At 46.5% G+C, this 16,160-nt stretch overlaps 1 protein-coding gene across 4 annotated transcripts in view; it reads left to right on the top strand.

The window, feature by feature from the left end:
- AMOTL1 (angiomotin like 1) overlaps positions 1-16,160 on the top strand; it is a 142,392-nt gene that overhangs the window by 77,632 nt on the left and 48,600 nt on the right. For all 4 annotated transcript variants that reach the window (XM_073215832.1, XM_073215831.1, XM_073215833.1 and 1 more), the window contains 2 exons: positions 1,027-1,951; positions 14,142-14,433. In XM_073215832.1, coding sequence (XP_073071933.1) covers positions 1,027-1,951; positions 14,142-14,433 — 1,217 coding nt within the window. The remainder of the gene's footprint in view (positions 1-1,026; positions 1,952-14,141; positions 14,434-16,160) is intronic.

Here is a 16,160-nt window from a genome sequence, read left to right as displayed (position 1 = left end):
TGCACTTTAAAAATGTTCTCATGGTTGTACTGTGGTTATTAATCACAATCTTGGAGTTGGCATGGGAATAAAGGAGAGGATTGGGAGAGAGGTTTGGGAGGTAGAACAGACAGTCACTGACTAGGTGTTGAGGGTACGGGAGAGGACAGAATTCTGGAAAACTCCCAGGTTTCAGGCTTTGCACTGAGTAGATGAGGCGGGATGCTGGTGTTGGAGGGGTGGGGACGTGTTGCAGGGAGGAAGACATGTCGAGCTTAAGGATTTAGGTGGTGGATAGGTGTGTGGGTCATGAGTCAGTAGTTGAAGATGATGGCGGATGTGATGACCCAGGAGATTGTGCTGAGTGAGGGTGGAAGAGCATTCAGGGTGGAGCTGTGGGAAACACGAGAATTTAAGAGCCATGTGGAGGAAAAGAAGCCAGAGAAGGGTGGCAGTGGCCGGGAAGTCGGGTGAGGAGAGCATTTCAAGAAGCAGGTGATCAAGAGAGGGTAGGTGGGTAGTAGGAGAGCTGGAGAATTCTCCTTGGGCTTGGTTATTCGTCTGAGCAGTAGGGAAGGCAGTGGACAGAGCGTTTGGGAGGTGCAGACAGAAAGTGTAGAGGGCTTACTGAGGACCCTTAGAAGAGAAGGGGAGGGGAGGTGCACAGCAGCAGTTAGAGGCCTAGGATAGGGCCAGGAAGAGGTGGTTTCTTTTTGTTTGAGTTTTGGCTTTCTTTTTTAATGGAAATTATTTTTTAATGGAAGTCATAGCATATTTATACGAGGAAGAGAAGGGGCCAGTGGGGAGAGGAAGGGAGAGGGAAAGGGTGAGATCCTGGAGGAAGCAGGAGATGAGGGAATAGCAGAGACACTTAAAATCAGAGAAATCGTTCCATGAAAAACTGCAAGGTAAACGGGGGTGGTGGCACATTTGAAATCTTGTCTTTAAATGCTGCTGTAGTTAGAATGTCCGTTATTCACCATGAATGTACAGACCTGTATTCCTGCGGAACAGCCTGATGTATTTCCTCTTATGTTTATCTTTTAGCTGAGGATCCTCTTTGTAACTTCCACTCCCCGAGCTTCCTGAGGGTCTCAGAGGTGGAAATGAGAGGTTCCGAGGATGCGGCAGCTGGAACAGTATTGCAGCGGCTGATCCAGGAACAACTGCGGTATGGCACCCCGACCGAGAACATGAACTTGCTGGCCATTCAGCACCAGGCCACAGGGAGTGCAGGACCAGCCCACCCTACAAACAACTTTTCTTCCACGGAAAACCTCACTCAAGAAGACCCACAAATGGTCTACCAGTCGGCACGCCAGGAACCGCAGGGTCAAGAACACCAGGTGGACAACACGGTGATGGAGAAACAGGTCCGGGCGGCGCAGCCCCAGCAGAACAACGAGGAACTGCCCACGTACGAGGAGGCCAAGGCGCAGTCTCAGTTCTTCAGGGGCCAGCAGCCGCAGCAGCCGCAGCAGCCGGGGGCCGGGGGCCACGGTCACTACATGGCCGGGGGCGCCAGTCAGAAGTCGCGGACCGAGGGGAGGCCCACGGTGAGCCGTGCCAATAGTGGACAGGCGCACAAAGACGAGGCGCTCAAGGAACTGAAACAGGGCCACGTCCGCTCTCTCAGCGAGAGAATCATGCAGCTGTCACTGGAGCGGAATGGTGCCAAGCAGCACCTCCCCGGCTCAGGGAATGGAAAGGGGTTCAAGGCAGGAGGGGGACCCTGCCCAGCCCAGCCTGCAGGCAAAGTGCTGGACCCCCGGGGTCCTCCACCCGAGTACCCCTTCAAGACCAAGCAAATGATGTCCCCAGTCAGCAAAACCCAGGAGCACGGACTTTTCTACAGCGACCAGCACCCTGGGATGCTCCACGAGATGGTCAAGCCTTACCCTGCCCCTCAGCCTGCGAGAACGGAAGTGGCCGTCCTGAGGTACCAGCCGCCCCCAGAGTATGGGGTAACAAGGTGATTACCAAGCCTGGAGGCTTAACTCGGCTTTTCAAAATACATGGGTCGTGTTTCTAGCACTTGTTTTCAAGGCATTAGGTTTTTGTCACTGGGTTTTTCTTCTCATGCATAATATTTAATAAGCTGACTTTGGGCCAAAATATGTTGAGTGAAACAGAACAGAGAGCAGTTAGGGATTTCTGAGTGTAGGGTAGGCGTCTCTGCTGTCGGCTGTCCCCGGGGGCTCTGCCTCCCTGCCAGGCAAAGTAGCAGTTTTCTTGGCTGGCTTTGTGGAGAGTGTCCAAACTCCTGGAACCTATTATTACTCTGGGGTTTTATGGAGTCTTCCTTCATTGTAGATTTTAAAGGAAAATGTAGTCTGGATGCTTGAACAGAGAAATCATATAATCCCATCCCCTTATTTAACAGATGAGAGATTGAAGCCTGGAGAGATAGTAATATGTTTCCACAAGTACATACGTCTGCGGCAGCTGGAGCTAGGCTCAGTCAGGTACCCTCGCAAAATCTCCTCCCTCCAATGACCAGCTCCTCTCCCAAATGACTGACGGAGGTGAGTCAGCACTTACCGATGGGTGTCTGTGCAGCCTTGTAGCAGGTTCAGGGCCATGGACGGGGCTTCCAGGACCTGACAGCACTGTCTCGGGGGAAACCTGCATCTGAGCAGGTCATTGTGGAGCAGCCTGCTGTAGGATGAGAGCATGCTAGGGAGAGGATGGCACAACTCACAACCGACGGAACTGGGGATACTGTCCCAGAGGAGGGGACATTTGAGCTGGGCCTTGAAGTATGAGTAAGAGTTGTAGGGCAGATGAAGTAGCAGGAGGTCCATGCAGGGGGTGCACCATTTTCTCAGATGAAAAAGTGAGGTTTTGTCTAGAATGAGCTGCAGTGTGGTAAGAGGTGGCAGAAGATGGCTTTGGACAGGGAAGTTGAGACCTGTTGGTGAAGATCTTTGAGAGTCATGCTAAGGAGTTTAGAAATTTTCCAAAGCAGTCGAGGAAAACCAGTGTTTCTAAGTAGAGACGGTGTTGGTATGTAACAGGTTGAGTTCAGTGAAGGATGAAGTAGAGGAAGGGGGGATTGGAGGCCATCTGGACCTTCAGGGACAGTTTCAATAGTCTGCCTAAGAAGTAGTGAGCCTGACCTAGGTTTGAGGCCATAGGTATGGGGGAGTGTTATATGCCCAGAGAGGCAGAGAAATAAAATTGACAGGATTCAATGATTGATTAGATGCAGAAGTTAAGGAACAACTGAAATCAACTTCTCAAGAGAGAAATTGGGTCTGAAAATGCAAATTCGGGAAGTACTAGTGTTTAGATGTTGCCGAGTGTGCTTAGGGAGAGCATGGAGCATGAGAATAGAAGACAAGGGGCCACTGCCTATTATTGGATATGTTTTCATTCTCACAAATGGCTTTAATTTTGTGTTTCTAATTTGACTGACTCTTGGGACCCCAGTGTCTGCACGCAGGGAATACCTTGGCTGTACATCCTCTGAAAAGGGAGTGACTGGGCCTTGGCAGAGAGGGCACTGGCTGACCTGCCACTTGCTGCCCAGCCGCTGGCACATTTCCCTGCTTTAGTTTGGGGTGCCAGCTGTGGTGCAGTGCGCCGACTCACACCGCTGGTGGCCGGCAGAGCTCAGTGTTCCTAAGGCTGACACTTCCCCTGGTGAACCCAGGAGGAGGTCTGGCGGGCTCTTCTTGTTACCCTCGTATAGTTCCATAAGCCAAAGGAGAGATTTAAACCTAAAAACTATGAGGCTTGAAGAGGAAAGAGAATCCGCATGTCTATGGTTTGTGCATCGCATTGATTTGCCAGAGTTGTTTCAAATAATCCATCACATTTATAACCCAGAATCATGTCAGAGTTTAGTTTGTGATATTTCACCATTTTTCCTAAATATAACTCGGCCTCTAGAGCTTGATAGGAGGTGAAAATATCCCCCAGGGAAGTTTCTTTCCTTCTCTCTGGCTTTACTGTTTGTTGAACAGCAATGCAGAAGGTGGATCCTTTTCTTTTCTTCACTTGGCAGCAGGTGTGCTGTGAGGTGGGAGGCATGATGAGGGAAGGATGGAAGCGCTTCTTGGATGTCTACCCAGTTTTTTGTGGGAAGTGCCATTTGTCTCAAAGTTGTGACGTCAAAAAAAAAAAAGGAAGAAATGTATGAGGGATTTGAGCTGACTGCCAGGCTTGGCATCTAGATTGACATGACACATCAGAATGTCCCAAAAGACGTAACAGACAGGCTATTGAGACTGGGCCGCAGAGCTACAAGGCCCCTTTGTGCGCCTGGCCGCAGCTCGCCAGCGCGACTCCAGCAAGCACAGCCCTTGGCTGGCAGAGTGAACCAAGTTGCCTCTGAATCAGCGTGGCTTCAGACTCATTCAGCGTGTCCTGAGCTCCAGAAGTTGAGTTTGAAACAGTGTGTGTGGTCAAATTCTCTTTGACCCAGGAGATGAGCAGGGTCATCTTTTAAATTCACTGACCTCTTCTCTTGTGTTCCAAGGTTATCTGTCTGTTATGAACAGTGATGGTTTAGGAAGCCGCAGGCTGTTGGCTCAGTACATCCTAGACTCCTGGACCAAGGAGGAGAGGCCTCTGACCAAGATCACTGCAGTAAAATGTGCTCAGTATGTTGTGAATATTCGGTGGTTTGGGCCAACCTGTTAATTTGTTGAGACTTCACTACTTCTTGCCATGAGACAGAAAGGTCCAAAGAGACAGGCGAGACAGGGCCCAGAGCTTGTGAGAAGAGGAGTAAGAACTTGAAGTTCTTGTGTTCGTTACTGACTCATCCTGGCTCACACATTCTCCTCCCTGACCTGATCTGCTGAAGATGGAGAGGTGTGCTGGGTTACAGTAAAGCACCTGAGGCTCCTTTCCTGGGCGACCCCGTGGAGAGGACACAGTCAAGGCCCAGTTCACTAGCACCGCCTTGGCCCTTACTGTGGGTGAGCTGCTGAGGCTGCCAGAGACTAAGGCAGCCATCTCCTACCTGAAGTGGCTGATGGGCACCTTAGCCAGCCTGGGTTTTGTTCCTGCCCCGTCATCCTTTTCCTTCAGCGTGAAAATGGAAATGGATGTAGATGAGGACGAGGTGAGAATTGGACAGGGTGTTGTGCAGAATTGTGCTTTAAAAAAAAAAAAAGCATTTGGCTGTTAATTCTGACTTGCTTTGTGGAAACAAAGCACTTGCATAAGTAGTGACTTGGCTTCTTTAGCCTGTACTGTTAATGGAAGTAAACGCGTGGCTGAATACCACTGGGCAGCCTGATGCGTATCAAAGCCGTTTGGAGTACATTAGTCAAATGCTTGTTTGTTTCCCAAAGAAATCTGTCCATGTTTACAAAAATGGAAACTAAAGATGCTAAAAAATCACTTTAAAATATCCAACTTTCTTAAGACAACCATTGTTAACATGTTTCCTATGCAAGATTTTTTTTCATATATTCTATTTAATTACTGATAGTCTATGAAGTTCTAAGGATAGAGTCAAATCTAATACAGTCTAATCATAGATTATATTCAGTGTATTACCTTAGCTTTTTAAAGATCATATTGTATCACAAACTTTTTTTGACATTGTTTTCCTAAACATCCTTTTTATTGCTGTATGATATTTTATAACATGTGATTTAGATCATTTTCTTTTAAATGATGTAGTAAACATCATCAAGCATGTCAAATTTTCCATAGTTTTGATTTACTTCATTAGGAATCAGTATTTAGAAATGAAATTATTGGGTATATTGCAGTGAACATTTCATGATTTCTGATACCAGGTAACTTTGTAAAAATATTACACTGCCTTTTTCACTGCATTTTGATCAAAACATAGTCAGAATAAGTACACAAACTTTGCTGATTTAATAGACAAATAGTATTAACTTCTTATTTTAATTTGCAAATAAAAGGTAGGTTATTTTTGGTGGGTATGTTTTATGAGTTGGATTTACTTGATCTTGAAAACTGATTCTTTGTGTTTTTTTGTTATATGATCTATGTATCTTAATGGATTCAGGGTAAACGAAAATCTATTTTCTCTAACCCTTATTCTGATATTCCAGTTTCTACAACTCCATCTCCACCCTTAGCAGGTAACAGTGGAGCAGAGGTGGTGGTGGTAACAGTAGGGCTAATAAGCCATTTTGTGCCTACTTGTGTTCTGGATACTTGGTGTGGGTTATTCTCCTTAATCTTCTGAGTAGTTGTAAGGGGTGGGTACTATTAATATCCTCATTTTATGGTATGATAACGACTTAGGCTTAGAGAGAGAGGTTATAGTAGCTTAGTCACAGGTACCAGCCTGAAAGTACAGGAGCTGGTTTGTACACCTGGACCTCTGCCCAATGCTATATCTCCCGTGAGTGTCAACACTTGACCGCAGCATGTTGCAGTGGAAGCAGAGATTTGAGTTTTTATTTTGCATTACTTACTTTTGCATTACTGAATTTCTAATCAGATCTATATGTCACACCTGATGTCCAGTTCATGCTTGCCTGCCTGGTTTTTAAAGGAGGACCAGATACTGGTGAAGTATTCCAGGCTCCAGGAGGAAGGTGCCCTGGGCCCCCTTTCTCTCCAGATTATCTTGGAAAACTTAGGAGCAGACTTAACCTGGCTGATTGTGTGAGCTCTAGCCTGTCTCTCTGGTGCTTTCATTTGGAGGTAGGGGCTAGGACATGCCAGTTTGTCTTTTCCTGTGTTTAGCAGAATGTGTCTGTTATGGAAGATGATAAGTCCTGTTTAAATGACTAATTTTTACATTTCAGGCAGTATCAGTTTGGAAAAAGACTAACTCCTGTCAGTGAAAAGAACCCTCTCTTTCCACCTGCCTATTGCCTTTTTTGCCCTTTATCTTGGCTAAATCTTCCCTGCTTAGTATAGAGGGCTTGATGTACTAGCTTCCCAGGAGCAGAGAGAAGAGTGGTATCTGCCCATTAATTTTATATTCATCTATGAATGGATTAACTTGATTTTTAGTATGTAGATAGACAGCATGAAGTGTCTTAGGCTGATGAAAATGTCTTGTAAGATGATGTCAGAGCCAGAGGTTCTGTGGGTCTCCTTCCACCGAGCATACACGCTCACTTTTCTTCGCAGACCAGCCATCACCACCACCACCCTTCTCAGAGAGTTTGCAGTTTCCTGCACTAACGGAGGGAACCTGTGGTGTGACTGGTCGTCTAAATTGCTCATATTTTCCTTTAAAAAAAAAAAGCACACTGTGCATTTTCCCCAAGAAAAACCTCATGGCTTGGTTTTATTTAGGACAGAGTCAAAGTTGTTGACATTTTCTGGGAACATGACAAATGACAGTGCAGGGACGAGGGTGGGGCAAAGGGGGACACAGCCCAGGAGCACATGTGGCAAATGAAAGTGTGAGAACGCCTCTCCTCTAGAAGCCCATGTCGGTCCAGCTGCGCAGCTAGAGTAGAGCTTAAAACATGAACAAGCATAAAGATAAAGATGTGTGCTAAAGAGCAGGCCTGATGCTTGGTGGGCTTGATATTCGGAATGTGCCTTATTACAAGAAAGAATGTTTGGTGGCCTCATCTTACTGTTGAGTTGGAAATGCCTGGAGGAGGAAGGAGAAATTTTGGAGTGTGTTTCCACAGTGGTGATTTGCAGTTTATACAGTTAAGAAAATGAATTGCTATGTGAGACCAAAAAGGTAAGGCAGACCCAAGGCTATTGGATTAAATAATATGCATTGCCCCGAACAAAAATGAGGCCATGGAACCTATTTGAGTTCCAACAGCTGAACATGTGTTTTGAATATCAGCATTAGAACTTGGGAGTTTTTGCAATTTTTAAGCTGAATTATGGCTGGATGAACTGAGTAAAATGCCCTGTTAATCCTGGGAAACAGCTCTGTGGTATGGGAATTTTAGAAGTCTAGGGTCAAGTTTAGGTTACTTTCTCAGGAACTAACACAATCCCAGCTGTAATACATTAAATGAGCAATTTCTCCAAACAAGAGAATTATCTATATCCATCCTGCATAGCAATAATTTTGGTCCTAGTTTACTGGGAGTTGAGTCTTAATTTGAACATATACCAGTCTTAGGATATCTACACAGCCAAAGGGGTCCAGGTGGGAAGGCTGTGGATTTGGGAAAAGATTAGAAAAGTTTTGAGTTCTGCCTCTTCCACTTTGTAACGAAGTGTGTAGGTTCTCTGAGCCTCAGTTTCCTTATGTGCAATTTGTTACAGCTGATTTTTTTTTCCTGACATAAATAAAACATGTAGATTTTAGAAAATTTAGAAATAAAATGACTTCCACTTCCCATCCTCTCCAAAAACAGAAAAAGAAGGAAAACAGAAATTAACTGCAGTCTCATTACCCAGAGAAAACCATTGTCAAACACTCCAGGGTTTCACTAATGTTGCTTTAAGAGTCTGAAAACTGTAAGAAAATACTGTAAGTTGGAAAGCTCTAGCTAAATATGAGCTATTTTTACTGAATGAAAGAAGTCAAAGTTCATAGCCAGAAAAACCCTTTATTATTTCATTTCATTTTTTAATTCTTTTATTTCACTCTGTTTACTTTCTCTGATTATTAAAATACCAATGCTGATTTTTTGCTTATCTTTAGTTTTGAATTTTTCTATAATCTACATGTATTACTTAGATAATGAATTTTGTTTTAAAAGCTATACATGTTCACTGTAGAAATTAGAAACATAAAAATAGGAGGAGTAGAAAAAAATCCATAATCTCTTCACCTGAAGATCGTCACTCTGATTTTATGTCATAGTTCCTTCTGGAAGTGGAAGATTCTGTGTGCTGGAGTATGCTTTGGTTTTCCACTGAGGCTTTAGAGTTAGGGACTGTGATTCTGACCACAGAGTGTTTGAGCGGGGAAGGGACACCCACGAGCGGTCTTTCCTACCTTATTCCTAACAGCCATTAGCAATGCGTGATAATACCAGGCAAACAGTTACTAAGTATTTTCCCAAAGAGAGACACTGTGTGCCATACTTTCTATGCATTATCACATTTAATTCTCACAATAACGCCGAGGTTGATTCTATTATTGTCACCATTTAAAGGTGAAGAAGAAGTTAAAAACTTGCCCATGGTTATGTGCTTTGAAAGAAGAAGTAGAAAAAAGAGGGCCCCATGTGAAGGAACAGTGCCCTCCTGTACCATTACAGGGAGAAAACCCTGGTGGGTGGAAGCATGGTGGGTTCAAGGTCCCCAGTTCGAAGCCCATTTTTTGCTTTGTAAAGACTGTGGGATCTCTGGTGTGTGAATCCTCTGAGCCTTAGTTTGCTTACGTAGAAGTAGGGTACTGATATATGGCATGCGGGCAACGACTGCCCTAACTTGTGAGCATTAAGACTAAAGCATGGAGGTAAAGTGCTACTCGTGGCACATTTACATACAGGTACAACGCAAATGCCTATGCTTAAATCAGCTTATTTATGATGGATTGTTGTATGCAGAGAAGAGCAAATGGACTGTGGATCAGATGTAACCAACGCTTTGTTTTGCAGTCCAAATAACATCGTCACTCCAATTTTGAGCTACGTTTTGTGACCTCAGATACATGAGAGGAAGGGCAGTGACATGGGGCTATATTATTATATTGGCAACACCACGATCTGAGATTCTACCTGTATTCTCCAGAGCAAATCTAAATACCAGAGGCCTCTTTCTTAATGGTACAGTGATGAGGGTTTAGCTGTGCTTGGAAAACATGTCAAGCATATATGGTTTCCTAACTTGCTCTTGACCTGCAGGTCCAAATCAATTGACAAAAGTTTATTGGGTCTAACTTAGTACAGGTCATAATCTTCTACCCTCAAAAATCATGCATGCTAATAATTAGAAAAGACATGTGTATGAAGAATTGAGTAATATTACATTTAAGTAAAAATTCAAGAGAACAAAAGTCATGACAAATGCAGAGGTGATGGGTTGTCAGCAGTGATTCAGGCACGATTGTAAGTTCAGAGGAAAGAAACAGATGCAAGTTCTGGGTCAGACTATGCAGAGCGTGGTCCGTGCCATCCACGATGGAGGACAGCCTGCAGGCTTCCTGTATGACCCCTATTTTGATGTGGCTCTTTGAATGCTATGATGTTTGTTTCAGTACCTCACTGTGGACCTGGGGAGAAGAGGCTTTTTCAGCTTGCTCAGACATATTTAAGTAACTGGTTGGTTTGGTGGCAGATGGCAAAAGGTCCCTTTCTGCAGTGTCCCAAGCCTCCTTCAGTTCCTTGAGAAAGGAGCAGGACCTTTTGGTGAAAGATTGCTTTTGTTTTTGTGAGGATTCAGCAAGCTGATGAAATGTGGTGCTTAGCACATGTGTAGACCCTCACTAGGTGGTTGTCAAATACTTCTGTAGACAAGATATTAACCTGCGAGAGGTGATAATGCCGAATGTAAGTAACCATCAGAGAACAACTCAGAGGCAGTTTCCTAGCCTTCTTGCTTCTGCTTGAAGCCACTTGAGGCTGCAGAAAGTTCTGATGCTTTTGCACTAGGCTGTGAATCATGGATGTGGTGGTAGCTCAGACTGGGTCCCAGGAACCCAGGAGCAGGGGCCCACAGGGTGGCTGCCTGCCCTCCTGCTTCCACCAGTGTAGGGAAATGGTGAACTGCATGGACCCTGGAATCAAAAAGCCTAGGCTTGAATCTCCTTTATATTCCCCTTGAATCTATTGTATTTTGCAAATTACTATCCTCTGCCTAGTTTTTCTCACCTAAATAGACTGACAATGATATCTATTTTATATAAGGCATTTATAAAGGTCAAAATGAGATGATGTATGCCTACCACAGTGCCTGGAATGTTAAAAGGGCTCAATACATGTTAGTCATAACAGAAAAAATTTTGGACTTCTCACGAATGCCTCGCTCAGTGCTAGGCTCTGCATTAGGGGCTGTGAGATACAGATGATAAAAGTTACAATAATGGTGTTAAGAGATAACTTTTGCCCAGTGTTCACTGTGTTCCAGGCTTTACACATACAAACTCCTTAAGTCATTTAACAATGAGCGAAGTGACATATGGTCCCAGGAAATCAAGACATAGGATGTCGGATATGCTAGCTGACTTCAGATACAAGCTCACAGACAGATAGTTACAGCATAGAATTCAGTTCCCAGGTAGTTTCTTAATAAATGTTGGTCCCTACCCCCCTTTTCCCTTCTCTCTGTGTCCCCATTACTAGAAAGTGTTTATCCTCATGGTGGCTGATCATTAGCATTATCTTTGAAGCTGAGGATAGGTCGTTGCATAGCAGTGATAGGAGCTTGTGTGACATTTTCTGGTTTTCTCCCGGCTTTCCCCCTTCTCTCCACTAGGCCCAGATCTGCCTTCTACAGATCTTTGCACCACAAACTTGAGCTGACTGAGTAGTGGAGCCACGGAATAGAGGTCGGCTCTTCAGCCTGCACGTCATCCACTGTTAGGTGGTGTTTACCAAATGTGTAACTGAGGTATTTGTGAGGCCAGTGGTCTCTGTTTAATAGAACACTTCCCATTTTGAAAAAGCCCATTCTTTCCTGTCCGTTAAACTTGGCAAACAGTCTTTCCCACGCTGCTACGCAGGTAACTAGTCACCATCATGGATGACTTAGGCTGCATTAAGAAAACACTTCCTTTTTGACATATAACATTAGAAGATGCCTGAGAAGATAAGCACATTGTTGACCACAAGTGAATTCCAAATCTCAGAGTTCAGTGTATGTGAAAAAAGAGAGAAACCCCAGCCCTGAAGCAGCCTGAGTAAAGGCCACCATGATGCTTCAGAGAGCAGGGCCGCAGGCCCATCCTGCCCTCCGGGGAGCAGTGCCCCATGCCTATCTCTTGCACTGGATGAGGTGGGAAGGGGTACTTAGGAGGTGGGAAGGGGCGTCTGCCTTGGAATCAAAGCAGTGTAATTTTGTGGTATTTTGCCTCTTGCCAGGGTAACCTCTTTTCATGAGAAATGCACTATAGGATGTAGCCAGCCTGCAGGAATGCAGTAATAGATCTGTGGTTTTCCGGGCCCTCGCCTGATAGGAGTTCCTGTAATCTGGGCTGAAAGCAGAGCACTGAATGGCACTCAGGGGCACTGACTCGAGATGGAGCTGGACCTCATGCACTCAGACCTCCTCATATGCACAGGGTGACGCGTATTCACACACACCTCAATGTGGAGGGCACACAAAGTAATCAGAATGCAGAAACATTTTCTTTCTGAAGAGATGACCAGATAGTTATATAATAGGTGTGGAGAAGGAGGGAGGAGAGAGGGCTTACATCTCCCCAGTGACTGCATTCCTTTCTGAAATCTGAGGACAACTGGAAGGTGAAACTCACGTAAGGAATGAAGAATCACATTGAGCTCCATGGCTGCCCACCCTGTCTTGGGGAATTTAGACCCCAGCTATTTTAACATGAAATGGGAGGGGCCCCTAGATCGACGGCATATGAAAGTCCAGCTGGGAAATATCTCCTGATTCCAGGTGGAGCCCTCTGCTGTTACCGAAGCAAGGCCTCTGTTACGATCTGCTGCGTTTATTCTGAGTCATCTTTATGAATGTCTGCATAGCCATGTAGGGAGGGTTGAGGTGAACCTTGTCAAGTTTTCTTCTAGAGTTTGACATTTAGCTGCCAGAAAGTCTGCATTCAGAGAATTCCTGGCTGTAGGAAACACTTACAAAATGAGAGATTCAGAGGCTGACAGGGTCCAAAAACATTCCAGCAAGCATACTGAAGAGGAAAATATGAAGCCAGGTGACCTTCTGGGAAAGATGTAGATAGCCCTGAGAGCTTTGGCTATGGTGGGTACAAGTAACAGGAGGTGACAGACTAGACTAGAAGTGGCTGGATGTCCAGAGGACTCAGCCCATTGATACAAAATGTTGATGATTTGGGGTTGCTGATAATTCTTTGCACCCCAGTTCTCAGACTGAGACCTAAAGGTTGAGAGACTCACAAGAAAATTAATTTTCCCAAGTCTCTGCAGAAGAGAGACAGCCGTGTTTGGAGGACTGGTCTAGACTGTCTTTGCTGGGTAACTGTTAGAGTTGTTGAGGAGCCCTTGGTCTAGGCAGAAAGAAAACGCAGTGATTCTTATGAAACAGATTAACAGAACAGTGAGGGAGTGAGATGGGAGATGGAAATTCATCTGGTCCCCAGACACCGAACCATCAAGGGCCACCTCGCTGTGTTCTTGTTATGGCTAAAGTCAGACTTTCGAGCCCTGGATCTCTGCACTCCAACAAATCCAAACACAAAAATCTCAGTTGCTTCCCCAGGACCTTGCAATTTCATTAAATGATACCCCTGCCCATTTGTGTACAGCCCATAGTCTAGGAGTCATCTTTTTTCCCCCTGCTTTCTCTGTCCCCATCCATGATATACACAGAACATCCCCAATCCAGCCATTGTTTCTCCTCTGCTGCTACCTGTGAGCCTTCCTCACTTCTCACCTAAACCACACCCAGCCGGCCTCACTGGGCACCTGCCTCCATTCCTGCCCCTGGCGTGCTTTTCTCTCCACACCTCTCAGAATAAAGGCAGCTCCTCCCCTGTCTCCATTTGCCCCTGAGGGAAGGGCTGGGCCTGGCTTACAAAGGCCCTTGCTGCTCCCTCTTGTCTTCCTTGTACTGCTTTTGCGGCTGTGCTTTGTATCAGCTTACTTGCTCCTACTTGATGGGCCCTGGGCACTAGTCATTCCCCTGCTTGGAATACTCCTCTCCTCTCTTTATTACCCCCTCCTTCCCACAACCGCTGGTTCCTTCATGTGTGTCATCCAGACTGCAAGTCATGCATCTGCTTCTCAGAGGCTCTTTCACTGACCCCTCAGTGTGAACCAGGCGCTCAGCCATCCACTGCCCTGTCCACCAGCTGTCACGTGCAGGGAGTACTCGTTACTTGCAAGCCTGGCTCTAATGGTTTCTTGTTTGACACTTGCCTGTCTGGCTCCCCGAGAATGTAAGGTTCATGAGAGCAGGAACCTGGTCTGTCGCGTTCGCTGTGTCCGCGGTGCCCAGAACAGTGCCGACGCAGAGGGAGAATGCATTAAACACCCGTGGAAGGAAGGGCTGAACCTGTGCGCCACCCAGCACTGGCAAGGGCGCCGATGATCTCCGGATGTGGAAGCCATCCGCAGTGCTCTCTTGGGCCACCTTCCTCCCCTGTCATTTCCCTGGGGTCTCATCCTGGTCTCGTTCCCCTGCAGCCGCCCATGCCAGCTTCCTTTCCCGTCGACCGTGCAGCAGCACTGCCCGATGTCCTCCCAGAACTCCTCGGCCAGCGGGCCGCTGCACTCCGTGTCCCTGCCGCTGCCGCTTCCTGTGACCCTGGCGGTGGCACAGCCCCCGCCCGCCGCCTCCCCCAGCCAGCAGCTCGGGCCAGATGCATTCGCGATTGTGGAGCGAGCCCAGCAGATGGTGGAGATACTAACAGAGGAGAACCGCGTGCTTCACCAGGAACTTCAGGGCTACTATGACAGTGCCGACAAGCTCCACAAGGTAAGGGACTTCCCGAGGGAAGGAGGGAGGAGGTTCTCTGGAAGGGACAGAATTCTCTACCTGCTCCTGGTGGGTTGATTCACTGACCCGCTTGCCACCATTTAACCAGATCCCTTTTTATGCCAGGCACTGTGGAGGGCTTTAGGAAGACGGAAATACATAGGACACAGTGCCTGCCTTGGGGGAAGTCCTCCAAGGAGAATTGCCTAAGCTAATGCCTGCAGTAGAATGGACGGGGCTATGTGGGTGCCGCCGAGGTGGCCCTGGACCTGAGCCTCAGAGGCGAAGTAGCATTTCCCCAGGGAGACAGTGTAGAAGAGAGAACACTGAGAGTAACAGAGGACTGAGTTGAGAGAGAAAGGTTTGTCTGTTAAATCAGGGAGTCTTGGATGGGAGCTTGTGATCGCCACGCTTGTTCCAATAGCTGTTCTCTGCAAGAGCAGCATTGTCCTGATGCTGAAGGTAGAGCACAAGTTACTGCGTGGTCCCCTCTTGCCTGTGATTTATCTGGTGATGGGGAGATGCTGTGTAACTCTAGCCTGTGGTGTTAGGTGGGACTGTTAGCATGTACGGCTGCCTTCATTCTTAGGGCTTTATGCTGGGAGCCAAAGTCAGTCGGGACATCCAGCAAGAATGAACCATTGTGGGCAGTGAGTTCATAATGACCCATGCATCAGCTTCTGAAATGCGGCGGGTAGAATGGAAGAGGTGAGGGGGCAAAGGTCATAGATGTTTTAGGCACCGGAGCCACAGGGCACTTGAGTGTCCTCTTGGAGGCAAGGAGGCATGTGTGGTAGGAGTGATCTTACGAGTCTAGGTGTCTGGCTCCATCCTGGGCAATCAGGGACTTTTGTAAAGAGAAAGGTGGGAACAGAAACCCTGCCTGACTACAGGAATGCTGTCCTTTGGTTCCCTGTGACAGTTAATGCTCCTGGGTAGCCCATTTAGTATTCTTCTTTAGTACTGATCTCTAAGGTGAAGCCTGGTCTTTTTGCTGGTCGGGTTTCAGAGTAGTGAGCTCTGATTTCCTGAGGGCTGCAGTAAGCAGCTGGAAGCAATGGGTTTGATGGTGCAAATGTTCGCAGACAGAATCTGCCCCAGCAAGTTGGTGCAGAGTTTTCACCGAAAGGTTCTGGAGCTCCCGGGACTCAAGACCAGACTTGGCTCAGAGAGCTCTGCTGTCTTTATGGGAGGGGAAAAGGAGAGCAGAAACCAGCAGGCTGTCTGGAGACTGTGGCTTCACTCCCACCCTAAGTCGCACCCTGGACACTGGGAAACGCACATGCAGTCTCCTGGCCTTGGCTGTAAGTCGCTGCTCAGGCCTCGACTTGCCTCTGACCGCTGCCCGAGCAGCTTCTTTCCAGGTATGGTCTGAATATTGGAAAGGACCCACTCAGTACTTCTGGGAAATAAGTAGCTCTTTCTTGTCCGTGATGAAGCCCTGTGGCAAGCATGTCCAGGAGTTTGCAGACCCACCGATGGCAGAGTTAGATTCTGGGTCTTTTCATATGGATGTTTTTGAACAGTTACATGGAGGGTGCAGAAATTGGGAGGTCTTGTTATTAACACATACTTTTTATTGATTTGTAACATACATCTCTTTCTTGGTTTTGGCATACATTTCTATTGTGAAGAACACAGTCAGTCTCTCAGTGATTCAACTTCTCTGCACAGAGATGGTTCTTAAACTGTGTTACCCAAAGGATTTCAATGGCTTCTGGAAAAAG

The sequence above is a fragment of the Manis javanica genome, chromosome 11 (genome assembly GCF_040802235.1).
Source record: "Manis javanica isolate MJ-LG chromosome 11, MJ_LKY, whole genome shotgun sequence".
Lineage (NCBI taxonomy): Eukaryota > Metazoa > Chordata > Mammalia > Pholidota > Manidae > Manis > Manis javanica.
Note: the sequence above shows the minus strand (reverse complement) of the source record. Positions and strands in the feature narration are given on the sequence as shown.